Raw genomic sequence first — 18142 nt, forward strand, 5'->3', positions numbered from 1 at the left:
GTGTGGGAGAGTTGTAACATGATGGTTCTTTTATGAATTACATGATCTCTCAATGCTTGGATTGTCCAAAATTCACAAGAGATATCTGAGAAGATTTAAGAGAGATTCTGCAAGGGGGACTAGCGTTAATTGTGATTCAATGAAGATTGTGGCTATGTACAGGGAAGTGTTTATTTTCTTAAAGGATTTGTAGAAATCTACATTCCAATCTTAAAGGATTTGTAGAAATCTACACTCCGATCAAGATTGAGGTACTTCTTATGAAACATTTTCGTTCCAAGTATTAACAGTTTTACCCCTAAGACAACTTACCCCGATAAATGCTTTTTGATGGACAGAACTTAGGACAAAATAGTCGGAGATGATAGGAACGTGGTAGAAACAGCTTGAGACTTCAAGGAAGAGGAAGAAATTAAAATTATTGAAAGTAGTGCTGTACTGTTATAGAATGAATCACAAAATGTTACTTCAAATATGGTTTCCTAGCTTGGCACAAATATCAACAATGTCATCTAAGGTACTAATACTTCACCCACAAATTCAAAACTAGTTAATTAATATGTAAACACTATCAAGATAGCAATTTGAATAACAAACAATTCATCTTACTTGTCTCACAAATTAAAAAACAAGTGAATAATAAATAACTATGGAGATAACAATAAAAATAACAAATAATTGATCCCCGAACTAGTATAATAAATGTTTAAGATTTTACAGGATTCAACAATGAATTCTTTGTACAAAGTTAACTAAATCACTGGTGTTAATTGTGAGCCTTCAACTAAGAATAAAAGAATGGTAAGCATTTTCAAAGTTCTTAGATTCTTCATACAATGTTGCCTGCACACTAAAATATTATATAAGTTTCTGGATACACAATTAAACATGTTAATACATTTATAAAAATACTGATTTTGATGTTTAACATTATATATTGGGATATGGTTCAAACAAAATTATATAACATATTTGCAAAGCTTTTTCTTACGTAATCTAATCCCGAAAAGATGTGATATATATACCATTTAACTCAACATAATAAACTACTTTCCATAAAAAGAAATACTTTTAGTCATGTTTTCTATCTGTTATGTTTGAATATGAAATTCTTTCTATCGTATTTTATCGGTCAAATTCTTATTGAAAGAAATAAATTTGTCAAAACGGGTTTTAAAATTTTAATTAGTAGTAAATTTGTTAGTAAAATTGATAGGTAAATTAAAATTAGTTATCAATAAAAATATGTTTAGTAATAGGTTTGTTTATAAAATTTATTGATAATTCATGATTCTTTATTAATATAATTTTTATCAGTAAATCATTAGTAAAATCAATTTTTTCTTGATTATTTTGTAGTAAATTTTTTGATGATAACATATATTTTATAATCAGTTGATAATTACACTTTTTATAGAACTTGTCGATAAACTTGATGGAAGTTTTTAAATATTTGTCGGTAAATTAGTTAATAATTTAGAATTTTAATTATTAACAAATTTTTTAATTGTAAAATGAATATCAAAATTTTCACTAATTTTAATTTTTCTTTTATAAATTAAGTGAGATAGGTAAAAGAAAGAAAAAAAAAGAGAAATATAAGAAGAAGAATGAGAAGGAGGAGAAGGAGTGAGAGGCAATTATAATAGCAAAAGGGAAGACAAATAGCTAAAAACAATGATGCAACGACTATATTATGATAATGGTGCAACCATGGTGTAGCAGCAGAGGCCATGAGGACATTAGCATAGGTGAGGGTGGAGATGGAGGAGAAAAAGAAGAAGGAAAAGAAAGAGAAAAAGAAAAAAAAAAGGAAGAAGAGGAACTAAGAGTGATAACTGACGCAGTTTTGCCCGTGGCAGAGGAAGAAAAAAAAAAGTGAGAGAAGAGAGAAAAAAAAAGACACGATTATAATATTTAGCAACAAATTTTGTGGATAGCTAAAATAATCTGTCAATAATTATACTAATAAATGATTATTGATAATTTTTTTATCAGTAATTGATATATATTTATTAATTAATTTGTAATCATTAATATATATATTTTAATAAAATTTGTCAACTAAATTTTATTTGAAAATTTTGAAAAAGTTAAGAGAAATATTTATAATTCAGGTTCCTTAGAAGTTGATGTCATCAATTTATTTATTAACCATGATCAATGATTTCATTTAAATATTAATTAAAATTTAATTTTATGACCCTATTTATTTTTTATAATAAAGTTATTGATGAAAAAATATTAGCAATTGAACTTGTTTAATTTAATTTTATAAATATGTTTTAATTTAAATTTATAAAATTAAGCTTATTTTTAGAGAGATTGTTTTTTAATGGTAATTTATTTGTTGAATTTATTTCTCATTTATTTGATTTTTTTTAGAAAAAAACCCACTTGTATCAATACACAATTTAATTTCAATTATATTGAGAATCTAAAAGAAATAACTGTTTAGATTGAAAAGAATATTTGTAGGTATTTTCACGTGGATGTCAAATGGGTGTAGTGCGAGGAATAGGTTCCATTATTAATTATCTCCATTTCTATGAAACAAGTTTCTTTTGAAGGATTTAAACAATTAAATATTCGATGAATTTTATATTTTATATTTAAACAATTATCGCAAATTTAAGTGTGAATTTAAATTAAAAATATTCATAAATATATTTTAGTTTGAAAATGCTAACCTCTTGTATGAATTCATCTAAATCTCACAGCTTTCTGAATTTTTTAATGGTTGTATCTTTATGGTCCATCACAAGAACACCACCTCTTGGAGAGTGTTCTCATAACATAAGTTCAAAGATCACCAATTCATATATTATCATAAAATATCGATATTACACTCACAATATATAACACATGTTCATCTTCTCTGCACTTGCTGATTGTTGATGTTCTGAGAATCTGCAATCATAGAGGAAACGGCTGCTTCTAAGGCTGCCCTAAGAGAAGGATCCCTAGTGATGGCAGCACTAAGAACATCGACCAAGGAAAGGTCTTTCTCTGAAGGTAATCCTTCATAGTTGTGAGGGTAGGCATTGATTGAAAGAGGGAAAGTTTGAGAATGGTTTGAAGTTGGGAATTTGAGGTAGTTCTTAGTGGGCTGGGTTAAGTCAAGTGTTACAGTGGGACAAGATGATGCAGATGGATAGTAGGTAGAAGCTGAACTAGTGGTCGAGCCAGAAAGGAACATGGTGAGTGCTGCTGATGTTGTGGAAGCCATGGATCTGGCTGGTGGAGGGAGTGAATGATTATGAGTCCCCTCGTAGGTTGTGATCACAACACTTTCATCGGAAGCACACCTTTGAACCTGTTTCCAAGTAAATAACAACGTTGGACAATGAAAATGCATGTATTTGGTAGCAAATAAGAAGGTAATATATTCAAATCTTAATGAGAATGTAAACCTGTTTGCGAACTGGACATGATGTTCCCATGTTGCAACGATAGTAGGCCCGTGGACAAGGGTTACCCTTTGATATCTTTTGTCCATATTTTCTCCATTGACACCCATCACCCTTCTAACAATAAAATGTCAATGCATAGTTATATATATATGCTTTATTCAATGTCATATTTTATTTTTATTGGTTGCATCAAATTTTTATACTGTTATTCTAACTTAAAATAAAAATTAAATTTTAGCTCTTTGGGTTAATTGGAGATAATGAAATCACCCTTACTCACTTCATGGCTTTAAAAGTAAATTAATACCAGCAATAGATCAATGCCTTTTTTTATTTACCTTTTCTTTTTTCTTCTTGAGAACCGAAAAACTAGCATGATTGTTGAGCTTTTGATCAAGTTAATTTTTAGTTTCTCCCATGAAAATTAAGTCATATATATGTTAATTAGGACAATTTGGATGGAGTTGCTTTCCACATTTAAAAAATATAAAATATGAATGTAATTAATTATCTTTCTTAAACAACCCACACTTAATTTTGCTTTAATAAAACAAATCTAGACAAAAATTAAAATAACTCACATCTTATCACAATGAAGAATATTGAAGGTTTTGTAAGGTCTATTGACGAGAAATTCACTGAGGAGACATAAACACCAATGAGATAACTTTTTATCCAAAGGTTATGAGTTAATGAGTCTTTCACTTTTATATATTGTTCTACTTTCTTATTTCTATCTAATGTGGACTTAGACTCACACTTGGATTTTCAACAATCTCCCCTCAAGGGTGAGTCCCTTCCACGCCCAACCATATAACGGATTGACACTACTCTCTACCCAAAATCTTAAGGCCATGAGTTAATGGGTCTTTCACCTTTATATACTGTTTTACTTTCTCATTTTTATCCAATATAAGACTTAGACTCACAATTGGATTCTAACAATCTCTCCTTCAAGAATGAGTCTCTTTCACATAGGTACACTTTCCCTCCAACGGATACATTCCCAACCACTCACAGTTGAATTTCCAATAGAATTTAACTAAACTAAACAGGAATTTAATCATTGCATTTGAAATGAAAAGTGTTATGTTGAATGATCAACAAAAATGCAACATGACTTGTAGTTGTCGGCAATTTTCTTGGCAATTTTCTTTCCAATAATTTTTAATATTTGCCTTCAAAAAAGTTGTAACATTATCCCATGTTTTAAATTTATATATTATAAATGAATTACACTTAGCCTGTCTAAAGTAAAAGAGTATGAATTAAGAAGAAAATACATTAAATTTTAATATAATTATAATAAGAGTTAAATATATTTTTAATTTCTTAAGTTTCAATAAAAATTGAAATTAGTCAATTTTTAAAATTTTAGACTAATTTAATTCCCACTTTTAGAAGAATGTACATTTTATTAATTCTTTTTGCGGTTTCAAATGCATTTTTCAATTAATATTGAAGAAAAAAAATGTGTCAAACAATGTAAACAACTCAAATGTTATTATGAAATACATTTCAAACATTAAATAAACTTAATAAAATTTGATTAAAATGACTAAATTTATACATTACAAAGTTGAGAAACTAAATTTGATTAAAATTTTGAAAAATGACTAATTTTAATTTTTACTTAAAGTTAAATGATAAAAAATATTTAATCATTCTAATAAAAATCAACAAATTTATTATTGGTGGTGATTTTATTGAATCAAAATAAAAATATTATTTTAATTTTTTAATACATATTCTTTTTTCTAAAAATAAAGATAAAAAGAAGGAGAACATGTTATAAAGAATGTTCTCTCTCTCGTGAGTGAAAACCAATTATTTAAAAAAAAAAACTTTTTAATTTAATTTAATAATTTTTTATTTTATATTTATAAATATTTTTAAATACAAAAGAAATTTTACTTTCCTTTTAAAGGATTTTTTCTCGTTAAAATTAGACTGTAACAATTACTCTGAAATGATGTTAAAAAATAAACTCTAAATTTAATCTAATATTATAAAAGTTGTTTGTAAATCGAACAAGATTAATTATTAAAAAAAAATAAAACTTATTAATATAGTACTTTATAAAAAAAGTACATTTTAATAATTTTGTAATTTATATTTATAAATGCTAATTTTTTTTTAACTTAGATATAAAAAAGAGAGTAAATATTATGTCTTGTTAAAAAATAAATTTTAAATTTTAACTTCACAAAAAATGAAATTTACATTTACTTATATATTTTAAATTCTCGTTTATCTTAAATTGATTATAGTCATGTAAGATTTACAAGTGTTCATTTATGTTTCTCAATACACCTCTTCTGATCAATTATCCCAATCTTTTCATGTTACATTCATATAGATGAAATCAATGCATAAAATGATAGATTTTATGAGAATTAGCAATCAAATTTATAAAATAAAATTCTACAAAAATAAGATAGAAATGCATACATACCAAAGATTCTGATGACGGTGCTCTTACAGATACTCTAGCTTTCTTGCAAGAAGCCTCAAATGCCTGATCTTCTATGATTTTTGCTTCTTCTGGTGTTACTTGGTTATTGATTTTACCTTCAACATCGTAAGTATATATATATTTCAGGTTTTTGCCTTTGTTCAACACAAGTAAATACTTCTGAAGGGTACCTTACCAGTGTGTAAGAACAGCCATGGCTTCTTCACGTTATCTTGCCTGCTATCCTTCTAGAGACATAGAAAACATGGTTTATGGTTTTAATCAATTTCCTTTAAAATGAGCCAGAAGAGTATACAAATTTTAATTAACTATTCTTATGTATTTGGAGATTAATACGATCAATAATACATGTGATGTTAATAATTAGAAAGAAGAACTTAATTTATGTTACCTATGAATATATTTTGTGCATTAATTTTCATAACAAAACTTAATTTAGAGTTATGTAATTAATTTTCATAACAAAACGAAGTATCAGTCAAATAAGCATATATTAAACAAATTCATAGTCAAACTTGCCTGCATGTCCTCATGATTCGGAGATGAAGAGAGTTTCTTTTGCTGCATCACCAATAATAACTGATTCTGAAGAGCAGCGTAGTGTTCACTGATCTCATGAAGCATTGACCTTAAATTTTGATTCTCCTTCTTCACCTCCTCCAGCTCAACTTGCAACAATCCCAGCTAAAAACCAGTCAAGGAAAAGACCCAACACAGGGAGCATCAGTCAAAAAATTCATGCAGTTTTTGCAGATCGATTTAACTTGTCAAAGATTACCCACTTGGTTCAGAGGATCTTGCTCAAGATTTTGGGGAAGCTCCAAGTTATTGAGACTCAAACCGAGAAGAGTAGATCCTAGCTGCACAATTCACAAACATGGTATATATATTCTCGTGTAATTAAGATCATGATAATTTAGCTTTCAAAACAAATTATCAGCTAATATAAATTAATTATATCTTGGATATAAATGAAAACAGAAAAAAAAAGATGTAAAGAATAGGTAGAGATAAAGGTGAAGTGCAAGAAAAAATAGGTAATTAACTTACAGTGTTTCTGATGGATGGTTCCTGAGTCCAGTTCAGTGCATCTGTGCTACTAACACATGCCTTTTTCTGATCTTGCAGCAAATTTTTGAATGCAACTTTGTCCTCCATTTATATCAGATATGCATATATAGCTGCTGTTTCTGGGTTGTTATGGTTTCAGTTGGAGATATCAGTATTGGAATCTCAGTTATGAAGCAAAGATTGATATATAGTCGATGCAACCTCCGTGTGTGTGTATATATATATATATATATATAAACTAAGACTCCCTCTTTCTGGTCAGCATAGTCTTTGTTAAGTATGAAAGTCTGCTTATTATATCAGAGAATTTTTCCACATAAAATATACAAGTGACCTTGTCTAAGTGGTGGGGAGAAAAGATAGTGACTGTTTAGAATACACTTTTCTTTGATTTAATTTCTAAAATCAACTTTTGTAATAACTATCTTAAAAGTTATATCGAAGATGGTATTTTATTGTTTTACAATATCATTTTTTAAAGCAAACGTGAAAAAACTTGGTGTGAAAATGTGAGATACGGTCACCATATGACCATTAAATAAATTAATATTTTTTGAAAAATTATTTATTATTTTACTTGTACACCTTTTTTGTTTTGTTATACAGATAATATTTCTCTGGCTAATACTTTTTCTATATATATATATATATATATATATATATATATATATATATATATATATATATATATATAAGATTTCCATAGCTTACGATATTATCGATTATTTTCTGAAAAATTAAAGTTGTCTCCACTAGACAAGGGGACTATTATTGGCATGCCAATGGATTTCTTGCTATATTTTTTCTTCCCAAATACGTGTTATTTTTATTTTTGTAATTTTTAGTAGGCAAGCGGTTTTATTATTTCATTGAGTAAGAATGGTGGTAATTCGAACAAAGAGTTAGAAAAATATTCATCAATAAAACTTAAATTAATATAAAATAAAATTACTTTTCATTCAAAATTTTAAGATAAATTAGAGTTTTTCAGTTATATATACTGTTAACGTATTATTATTTTAAAAAGGTAAGAATTTTAGTTATACATTGAATTAGTATAAAATAAAGACTTAATTAATTTAAGTGTATTTTATTTTAAACTAAATTTCTAATAAAAGGTTTTATTATTGAGTATATGAAAATTTGATATTTTTCAATTGAATTATTATTACTATATTTATCTATTAATTAGGTTAGCTTAACTTATATGTCACTAATTTTAACATAGTAAAATAAAAGTTTTAATAGATACTTTCATTTAAGTTTATGAAAGACTTAGACTTTAATTAAGTTCTTTTGTTTGATTTTTCATAAGACAGTTAAACAATGACAATAGAATGGAAAATGAGTCACATTACTTTGAATAGTCACCAAATCTAACGAAAAAAAATGTAAAAAAGTTAAATGTTCAACTGTGCACAAAAATTATCGGCAGAGATTTAATTAAGAACATTCAATCTTATGATACACTTTAAACTTAATTAATGCTATAGTAAAAGTATGTGAAAAGAATAATTTAAAAGTGCAAAAAATTAAGAAAAAATAAAGGTGGAGTCAAGTGAACTCAGTCATCCAACCAAAAAGAATAGATTAGAATAATCTCTTTCATATGACATAACTCGTCTCGTCTAATCCGATAATCTGACATTATTAAAAGGAGTTAAATGTGAGGAATTCACTTGTCGAGTTCGGTAGTCCAGTCTGATAGCCCGATAGTTCGACATCATTAAAAAATACCTAAGTGTAAGAAACTCAGTCTTAACCTGGCTAATAATTACATCTGAATCTACTTTCAGTATTGGTTCAAGGATTTTGAATAAGTATAAAAATCATTTATTGCCAATGAATGTTGAAGCAATAATTTGTACTTCCACTTGGAAGCATGAATTTCGTGATTTTGATGATAATGTTGGTGAATTTGGAAGAGAAGAGGAGGGGAGTTCTTCTAATGTTAAATCTAATAACCTTGAAAAGGAAAATGATAAATATTGAATGAAGAAATGACGATGAAATTGATTGTTAATTTTTAAAATTTTAATATTATAATGATTGAATGATTGTGTGAACAAAAATTATTTAATGTATGAATATATGTTATAAAAATTTCAACTACTGACAGAAATGTTATATTCAAATAAGTAATAAATTATTCAAATGCAGTCTGACAACTCTGATAGTGCGACAGTTCAACATGAATCCATTTCAGTCTGAGAGATTGGTCAATTCGTCAATTAGTTATTAAGTAATAATATAATTTAACTTGGTCTATTTTTAGCTGTCGAGATGACTCGATTTATCACCCTTTTAGGAAATTGGTGGTGGTGTATTTTTCTTTGAATTATTGGTAGTGAGAGAGAATGGCCGAAAATGGTGCGTTGTACTTAAAACGCGTTCCCTTCATTTGTGCTAATTAGAAGATCCATATTTATGTGATTTTTGTTAGTTGAGGCATTGAATACATTAAATGTGTTTAGATTTAAGTACAAGTAGAAATGAAGTTGAGTCAACGAAAGAAGCACCCTCCATGACGACAAAATGAAAGGCGAAAATTTGGTCGGTTTTCCTTCATGCAGGGGAAATCACAATAATAATAAACACCAAACAACACAATCTTAAATGCTGCGTCACTAGCCTTAGTGTGATAATGGTTCGATTCGGTTCATGTTTTTATTAAAAACTCATTTGAATAAGATATAAAAGTTAAATGTATTTAACTTTTCTAAATTATTATATAATATATTTATTTTCCAAGAGGGGTTTTTTTTAGTGGGAGATGTTGTCGGTATATACATCTCAAGATTTATGTTTTTTTATATATAAGATTTAATTTTGTTGTTTTTATTTAATATAAAACCTAAACTCATTCTTAAATTATTTTTAATATTATACATTCATAAATAAAGGCATATGTTTTAATGAGTGAATTTCAAATCCACATCATTGAGAAGATTAAAAAAGATGGATAATACAAAAGAGTTTAGTTTTTACGTAGCAGGGATGAGGAAGTTACAGATTGTGGTTGCGTCAAGGTCAAGGTGTGTCACGTAATATAGTAATTTAAAACATAAATGTAAGTTCAAGGAGAGAATGAAAGAAGACAAGAGGAAACAATTATACTTTGGAATGTTGTTTTTGTTTTTATACTATATCAATATTTTAATTCCAGATCCATCGAGATAATATTATTAATATCATTAACCATATTTAAAAGATTTCTGCTTTAAAACCTAAAATCTCTCTATCTCAAAAATTACCTTTCACCTCTTTATATCAAATACTGTTATCACTGGTTATGTTTGTCTTTGAATATAGAAGTGATTTAAATATCGTCTTATGATTTCAAAAGCTACATTAATTAAAAGAAAAATAATGTGTAACTTTTATTTTTTAAAAATTGAAAATTCCTTAAAAGGAAAACTTGATAATATATTCCATTATTTTTGCGCATGTTCATGTCTTTAAGGAATTCATCTTCATTTTTCATTGTCTTTGCTTGTTCAACCAAAGACATGGAGCCCATCAATTATTAGAGTATGGGGTCACCATTTGGTCGTGAAACTCGATTTCAATATACATCATGTACAATAAATACAATTCCACCTAACCTCATCTATCCTCATAAATTTATTTTTAAATGTTGAAAGAGAATTATATTCAAGTGTAAGTCCAAATGTCATATTGGATAAAAATGAGAAAGTAGAGTAGTATATAAAGGTGAAAGACTCATTGTCTTAAGATTTTGTGTAAAGAGTGGTGTCGATCCCTTACATAGTTGGCTCAGATGTTATTGGTATTTGTGTAACCCACATAAACCTCCTCCTCAATAGATCCAACATATATGTACTCATAAAATAAAACTTGTATTCACGAATATATAGTTTAATTTAACTTTATTTGAAGTCAATGCTCCACCAGTCGAACTTGATACAAATAAATCTTTTTCTTGTTTGATTTTTGTTTATTAACGACTGAGAACTTTGTTTTCTCCGAAAACATTATTTGATTTTATATATGTTAGTTCTCCAACAAATCAACAAGAAAAGCAGCAGATGGAAAATATTTATTCACCAAATATAAATCTCGTAAATAGATTTTATTATAAAAAAGAAAGTCAATAACTCTTCCTTACAAACAGACATTCTAGGTTTTTATTTATTCAGAAGAAAGAATAAAGCATATAATCCCACGGTGTCCTTATCAATATACGTATGTATATATGATCGGATAAGAAAAAGAAGAAAGGGTGAAAATTCATTTGAAAATGCTACTGTTCAACGTTCAAGTTTCAATTTTTGTAATCTTCAACCTATTTAAATATGAAATATTAGATTTAGGGATAATATCGGAGGAAGATTAATCAGAAGAAATCCAATATACTGAATAAAAAAAATTATATTTTTATACACACAAATTTTTTATATTTATTTATATATTTTTATACTGCTTTTATAAAAATAGAAAAAATTATTTCTTTAGATTATTTTAGTCTACGTTAAATAAATGTGAATGCGTATTACTAAATATTATGGAGAGAATCATTAAGAAGACTTGGGAAATCATTCTTTGCGCGTCGTCATCCCGTGTTAGATGAAAATTTTGACCACCAAATTTTTGAATCACTTTTGACTTTCCGAGTGATAAACATCACCCCCAGGGAAAAACTTGTGTACTCACATCATTACATAAACACAATATTACACCTAAATCAACATTAAAATTTTTTCACTATTTTCTAACTAAAATATATTTATCAACTTGTGTTTCATTTGAATTTTAATACAAACATAAATATCATACGTTAATTTACCCATAAAGTTTACCTGAGAGAAACGACAGACACTTGAACCTGGCGTATCTGGTAAGGAATATAACGTCTTGCATTCCCTTCAAAATATTAAAAAGCAGTGGTTATTCACCTCAATTTCTATTATATATATATATATATATATATATATATATTGGGTCAAAGCAGCAAATAGTGAATTATTTCAATAATATGATTATTAATAATTATAATGAGGGGAAGGTTGCAATCTGTGATTTTGAGTGGGGAGAGCGTGTTTGTAAAAAGTAGGATGAAACATGAACAGAGGTTGAATTCAACGAACAAAGGAAGAGTCTTGGTTGTCTGTTTTGTATTGAGGAATAAAAGAAAAAAGACAGTAAACGAATTGTATAATAGCGGGAAGGAAGGAAGACGACAGAGAGAGGAACAGACTAAAGTTGAAGAATCGGGTTGTGTGGTTTGGCTTGTGGTGTGGGGCATTGGGTTTACTCCTTCAAAGTGAAAAGGACCAAAAAAGAGTTGCTTCAAAGTCACAGAAGCAATAGAAGAAAGAAAGAAACAATACGATGGTAAAGAAAAGCGGCGTAGCCACCTGACCGATTCAACCAAAAATATCTTGACGGAATAGTTGAATAACGATATTTTAACAATATTTTAACAATATTTTAATATTATTTACGTATTATTTAGTGTTATTTAATGATTAGTTCAAAATTACTTCATAATCATTCATACTTAATAATAATAATAATCAAAATAGATCGATCACCACATATAACACGTAGTATTAAAATCTTCTCAAAGTATCGTTATCTTTTAGTAAACCTCCTGTATCATTGCTGCTAATTTAGTTTAGCTTTTTGCATTTTTTTCTTCATTGCATTGACCAGGCTAACACCGCAATAACCGCTCAACTTTTCTACAAACTCTCTTCATCATTACCTTTCATCTATATTCAACTTCCCTTGACATTAATTAGCTCACTGCTCTGCCTAACAACACGACAAAATCTATGCCTTCAACTCTTGGGAACTCTCTTACAAACTTCACCCACTAACTCTCTACACTCAATTCATCTAGTTAGATCCAAACTTACACTTAGGATATCTTTCACACAACCTTTCTTTCACATTATAACTTACAAATCAAATTTTACAAATTAAAGTTAAAAATTGTTTGTCATTTTTTTAATTTCATAATAAAAAATAGCTGAAAACTTTGATTTTGTTTAAATGTCTAATTTTGTCTAACGGAAAAGAATATTTACAAAAATAAAACATTAAATTGGGTAAAATTATTTCAATGATAATGAAAATGTTAAAATTATATTTTTTAAACTTTTAATTCTAAAAATGAAAAACTTTATTTATGAATAAATTATTTAGGCGATTTGAAAATTATATATATTATAAATTAATCAAAGAAATTTAAATATAAACTATGGTGATTATTTAACTTATTGTATATTGTCTTTAATAAAAATTTATACCGCACTGTTGTTCTCTAAAACTTCTAGTTTTATTTAAAGGAGATTCTTGTTCTTTCATTGATGATACACTGATTACTTTTTCCATTAATAATGTTTCTTAGGATACTTATGTTGTTCCATGGTAAACATTAAACATCAGGGTCTAATGTTGATGATTTTGAAGCCTTTTATTTGTCAGACTATGTATGTGCTTAGGTTGGAAGGTTGTCGAGTTTGAAAGGGTATGTCGTTGTCCTTCCTAGTTCAGTTTTGATGTTTAAATTAGATATCTTTATTAAAATCTTAATATGATTTTAAAAATGTATCTTTACAGACATTAATATATCATAGGCTTCATAGTAATTAAACCCATTAGTTATTTATTAATATAATATATTTTTAATCAATAAAATTTGTTAACTATTCATTAATATCGTATATTTATATTTGATAAGAGAATTAAACTTATTAATTAATTATTAATGTTTTTCAACCTACATGACTTTCTATTGTGGACTGATCGGTTACTTCAACCGTCGTCTGCTTGGGGCGAATCATGGACGATTCCCCGTGATCCCAATCGGTACACTCTGTATGTATACTAGAGTATGTTTTAGCACCTCACTCCCTTATCCCATTTAAAAGTTTTATTCTTTGGACAAACTGTGTTGAAAATCCATGGTCTTAGGATGACTCATTGGCTCCAGACTCACATCTTCCTTTCAGGCTCATTTCTTATTTATAAGTCTATAGATAACATGCCTTATTATCATCTTAGCATGAAACTAACTAATTATCTACTTATTCTACTAATTATGGGGTTATCTATCTCATTAACTCCCAAAAGCACTTTTGTTGTAATCAGAGTTCTAACGATTATATTAGAATTTGCAAAGTACACAAACCACCCACTTTATTCTACTCGTCCTAACGGAGAACTTACCCTGCAGAAACATTTGCTTCTATTTTCTCTTCTCTGTATTTATAAACCCTTAAGCCTATGTTACCAAGGCATTTTTGAGCATGAAAACGTAGCTTCAGGAAGTATTAAAGCTTGATGTCATAAACAACAATAACATGATAAATAAGGGATATATTATTAGATAATACCATGGTGTGAAGATAAAATTCTTTGACAATGATATAGTCCTTATCTGATGCCGTTCAAATTGTAGCATTTGTATTCAAATGAGTTCAATCCAGTCTCAATAATTTAAATGAAAAATGACAGATCTAATACATTTGGAATTTTGTCTTTGTTTTCTCAAAGACCTCTTCAGCAATCACGGCCTCATTACCATCAGCTCTTTTGATTTCCAGTGTTGCTTTCTGATAGAATCCAGTACCTCGCAGTGCATCTGCAATAAAATCATCAAACCCGATAGCAATTGCTGCCTCAGCCTTTGCACCGTAAACTAATCTCTGTTACAAAAGAATGTTGTAATGAGTTAGCTCTAAACATGATGAATGTTATATAAAGGAAACGCATAGGAAAAGCAGGTATTCCAATTTCCAACCTTAATGCGTGCAAGGTGGATTGCACCGAAGCACATGGGGCAAGGCTCACAGGAAGTAAATATTTCACAGTCTGAAAGTTCTATTTGGTTAAGCTTCGTACATGCCTGTAAAATGAAAACATTGCATTTATTAGTTTTTGTTTATCATTCATTGCACTATGTTTGTTACACATAAAGTACATGAAAGCAAGACATGCAGAGTAATTCAATCACATTTCAGTTGTTCCGGAAGTTAATGCCTTAACCGCCCTATCCAAAATCTAAATAGAGTCATACCAGCTAACAAATTGTATAATTATAAACCTGTTGTTCCGAAAGCCATGTATGAAATCTAGTAGCATTTTCACACATACATTTAAATTCTTCACAATGCAGCAACATTTTCTCCTAAGACAGAGTTTACTTACTAAAACTAAATCAGACATCAGACCCTAGAGAGTACATAGCCTTGTAACGTATGTACAAAGTATAATCTAGAAAAATCTTTGGGCATCATATCTAAAATTTGAACAAATAATAACAAGGATTTAACCACTTTCCAGAAGGTTTTCACTGAAACTAAGAAACATAGGTTAAATGGTGATGTCTGTTAAATACTAACTTGATTTTGTTCTACATGTATCAGATCTCAAAAACTTGATTTTGGAGCACATTATTATGTCTACCTTTTTTTTATTTTGCTTGCATAGATGGAACTGAACATGAGTCCAAAACCCTATTTGACAACTGGAAAATCCAAATCGATCAATTTATACACAGGCATGTTGTCCTAAAAGTAATCTCAATGAGTGTTTGATAATTGTCACCAATGAGATGTGTCCAAGGTTTGAGTGGTATATATCTATAGAAATCTTTCCTGTTATGATTATGATCCATCCTTTCAAGTTTCAACCATTCCGATCAGAGATTGTAAATTCTTAATAAGTAGACCCTTTAGTAAAAATCTTCAATATCCACCAACAAACAAGTAACATTGCATTTAAAAAACACAAGTAAGAGAAACGATATCAATATATTCTTTACTGATTATTATTAGTCTTTTGTTTAAAAAGTGATACATGTTTGAGACAACAAAATCGACATTTTATCAGGGCATATGCATCATGTGCAATGATGAATGCTGTTTGAGACAGAAAAACACAGAATCGTTATCAGCTAAATAAAATATGTTTTCCATGTTGTATAAGGGAATCATTTGCCTAATTAAAATCCAACCTCTCTTATTGCTGTCACCTCAGCATGAGCAGTTGGATCTGTGTTTCTCAGAACCATGTTGTGGCAACTAGCAACTATTTCACCCTTACGAACTATAACAGCACCAAATGGGCCTCCATCTTTACAATCTACCCCATTATATGCTTCTTCAACAGCTTTCGTTACAAATTTGTGGTCTGTATCCTGCACAACTAATTAAGCAACGACCACGCCAAAAGAAAACCAATAAGGGACTAGTACAATATCAAGCAAGCAAAACAAAAACTCCAACTGATCTTTAAAAAAATCACATTGATTTACATAAACAGGCCTAATGTTTGCCCAATGAATGAATACTAAATTCTGGTTTCTTTCTATTGAATGAAATGATAACACATGCATAGGACTCTGACATCTGAAACAAATATAAAACTGACCACGACAAAACATATATAAATATGAGGTATTAAACGTAGATGCATCAACGAAAGTCAGCCATGGATAACTAATAGAGCAAAATTGAAAGAAGAAATCTGAACCCTGCAAAATAATTACCTTCTTGGTGACCAACAAATGCAGAAGCTACTGAGACAGTCCCATCCTTAGCTTCCAACACTGAAAGAATCAAGAAAAGAAAGAAAACGTAAATAAACACAATGAAGTAAATGAAACATTATGTTCTAAATATACAATACTTGCTCTGTTGTTCAATTGGGTAGGGACTTTAAATTTTCAAGGATGCACATAATCAATCCTATGAAACTTCATATTCCCCTGGTGACTTTACACACTTCATTACTTCTATTACAAAGTCCCAAAAGAATTCAACGCTCTGCAAATATCATCAACACAACCAAAAAATGTAGCATGCACATATTGCACAAAGATTCAAAAAATCAATGCAAATAACAAAAACATGAAAAGGGTAAGCAAGAAAAACCCATAATCATACAAGCTCCACACCCTCCAAAAAATAATAGGAATCTGGAAAAACTAAATCATGTACTTGACATAGAAAAAAGAGTGAAAAAATATGAGTACGATAAGAAACAGGGTGCACACCGTTAATTTCCTCCATGACAGGAGCGTTCGATTAACAAAGAACTTGTCGGAGAAAAAAAAAGAAAATTATTGTTTGAAGGAGGGGGAAGAATGGTAATCGCGAAAACAGAATATGCTGAGTACTAAATAAAACAGAGGACATGTAAATTTTATGCAACTCTTATCATTAAAATAACATAAATGGGTTAATTAATACATTCCAAAAAACAGATTGAGCACCATGATTTGGTGTCACGGAATTAATAAATAAATATTGAAAAAAAGGAAAGTAGAAGATGCATGAATACCGTGTGATGTGATTGATGTATCTCTGTCATAACGGGTTACACTCATGTCATATCGTTGTTTTACGACTTTGTCCTATGCATGCATGTAATTAGTCCAAATTTTCCAACAACTCTAATTAATCACCAATCACATGGGATTACATTTTTTATTCGTTCTATATAAGCTGTGATTTATCCTTTATTTAGACGTTGTTCTTTTAAAATATTTATTACCTTATTGTTTCTAATATCCCTTATTTTACCTGTTTACACATTAAATAAAATTACAGCTAAAATCATTGTTGGACTTAACTAAACTTTTACAATAATCATTAGATATGAGGAACTTTGTGATTAATAATAACATGGACAATGGTTAATACATTTACATTAGAATAAAAAATCTGATATTTATCGTCTATGTTACTCGTGTGTCTAGGTAACTTAGGTGTTGGTGAGATGGACTTTGTATGTGTTATTTTTCAGATAAATTTATGTGTAGTAAGAGTATTTCTGATAATGGATGTTTGTCTTTGTATGTGAGAAGTCTAAGGAAGAAAACTTTCATTGTGCTTGCTTCCTTTCTTGTTCTTGTAAATCTTTTTATCCTTTAACTTTCTTTTTGTTATGGTTATTTTATGTAAAGGTATACAGTGTCGTAGTTGTGGCATCGCTAGCTGCAACTACTCTTAGACGGTTGTTAAAATGGACTATCGAAACATGTTTTTTGTGAAGTTTTGGAGATTCTCTCCTTTCACACTTAAATTCTTTAGTTAGAGTGACTGAAAGAGGCCCTTGGAAGTTGCTTGGGGTGCTGAGAAGCTCTCCCACTCCTCCTTAGGTTTTCAATCTTCATTAATGGTGATTTTGTCTCTTTTGGATTGAGGAG

At 28.9% G+C, this 18142-nt stretch overlaps 2 protein-coding genes across 4 annotated transcripts; both read right to left on the reverse strand.

Annotated features, from left to right (window-relative positions):
• Positions 1-2636: 2636 nt before the first annotated feature.
• Positions 2637-7209, reverse strand: LOC108340459 (probable WRKY transcription factor 47). Of its 2 annotated transcripts, none has more exons than XM_017577872.2 (7): positions 6940-7209; positions 6672-6749; positions 6409-6573; positions 6065-6116; positions 5869-5984; positions 3414-3524; positions 2637-3316 (listed from the first exon to the last, which is right to left on the reverse strand). In XM_017577872.2, exons 1-7 carry the CDS (start codon positions 7045-7047, stop codon positions 2870-2872), a joined length of 1077 nt encoding a protein of 358 aa, XP_017433361.1. In that variant the 5' UTR covers positions 7048-7209; the 3' UTR covers positions 2637-2869. The 2 variants fall into 2 exon arrangements, with proteins under 2 accessions (XP_017433361.1, XP_017433352.1); XM_017577863.2 differs by having other exon boundaries at positions 3414-3527.
• A 7084-nt stretch (positions 7210-14293) lies between these two features.
• On the reverse strand, positions 14294-17190 carry LOC108337599 (guanosine deaminase). Of its 2 annotated transcripts, XM_052871787.1 has the most exons (6): positions 16988-17190; positions 16625-16757; positions 16481-16540; positions 15947-16137; positions 14732-14836; positions 14294-14636 (listed from the first exon to the last, which is right to left on the reverse strand). In XM_052871787.1, coding segments are annotated over exons 2-6 (546 nt in total). In that variant the 5' UTR covers positions 16626-16757; positions 16988-17190; the 3' UTR covers positions 14294-14447. The 2 variants fall into 2 exon arrangements, with proteins under 2 accessions (XP_052727747.1, XP_017429649.1); XM_017574160.2 differs by lacking the exon at positions 16625-16757 and having other exon boundaries at positions 16988-17188.
• Between the last annotated feature and the right edge of the window lie 952 nt (positions 17191-18142).

This window comes from Vigna angularis, chromosome 1 (genome assembly GCF_016808095.1).
Source record: "Vigna angularis cultivar LongXiaoDou No.4 chromosome 1, ASM1680809v1, whole genome shotgun sequence".
NCBI lineage: Eukaryota > Viridiplantae > Streptophyta > Magnoliopsida > Fabales > Fabaceae > Vigna > Vigna angularis.

Excerpts from the sequence above, each read along its gene's own strand:
- LOC108340459 (XM_017577863.2), bottom strand. The coding sequence starts at position 7,047 with ATGGAGGACAAAGTTGCATTCAAAAATTTGCTGCAAGATCAGAAAAAG. Across the intron at positions 5,985-6,064 it reads ATGGCTGTTCTTACACACTG|GTAAAATCAATAACCAAGTA; the intron begins GTAAGGTACCCT and ends ACGATGTTGAAG. Across the intron at positions 3,528-5,868 it reads CACCGTCATCAGAATCTTTG|AAGGGTGATGGGTGTCAATG; the intron begins GTATGTATGCAT and ends TTTTATTGTTAG.
- LOC108337599 (XM_017574160.2), bottom strand. Across the intron at positions 14,837-15,946 it reads AGGTGACAGCAATAAGAGAG|GCATGTACGAAGCTTAACCA; the intron begins GTTGGATTTTAA and ends TTCATTTTACAG. Across the intron at positions 14,637-14,731 it reads TCCACCTTGCACGCATTAAG|AGATTAGTTTACGGTGCAAA; the intron begins GTTGGAAATTGG and ends CTTTTGTAACAG.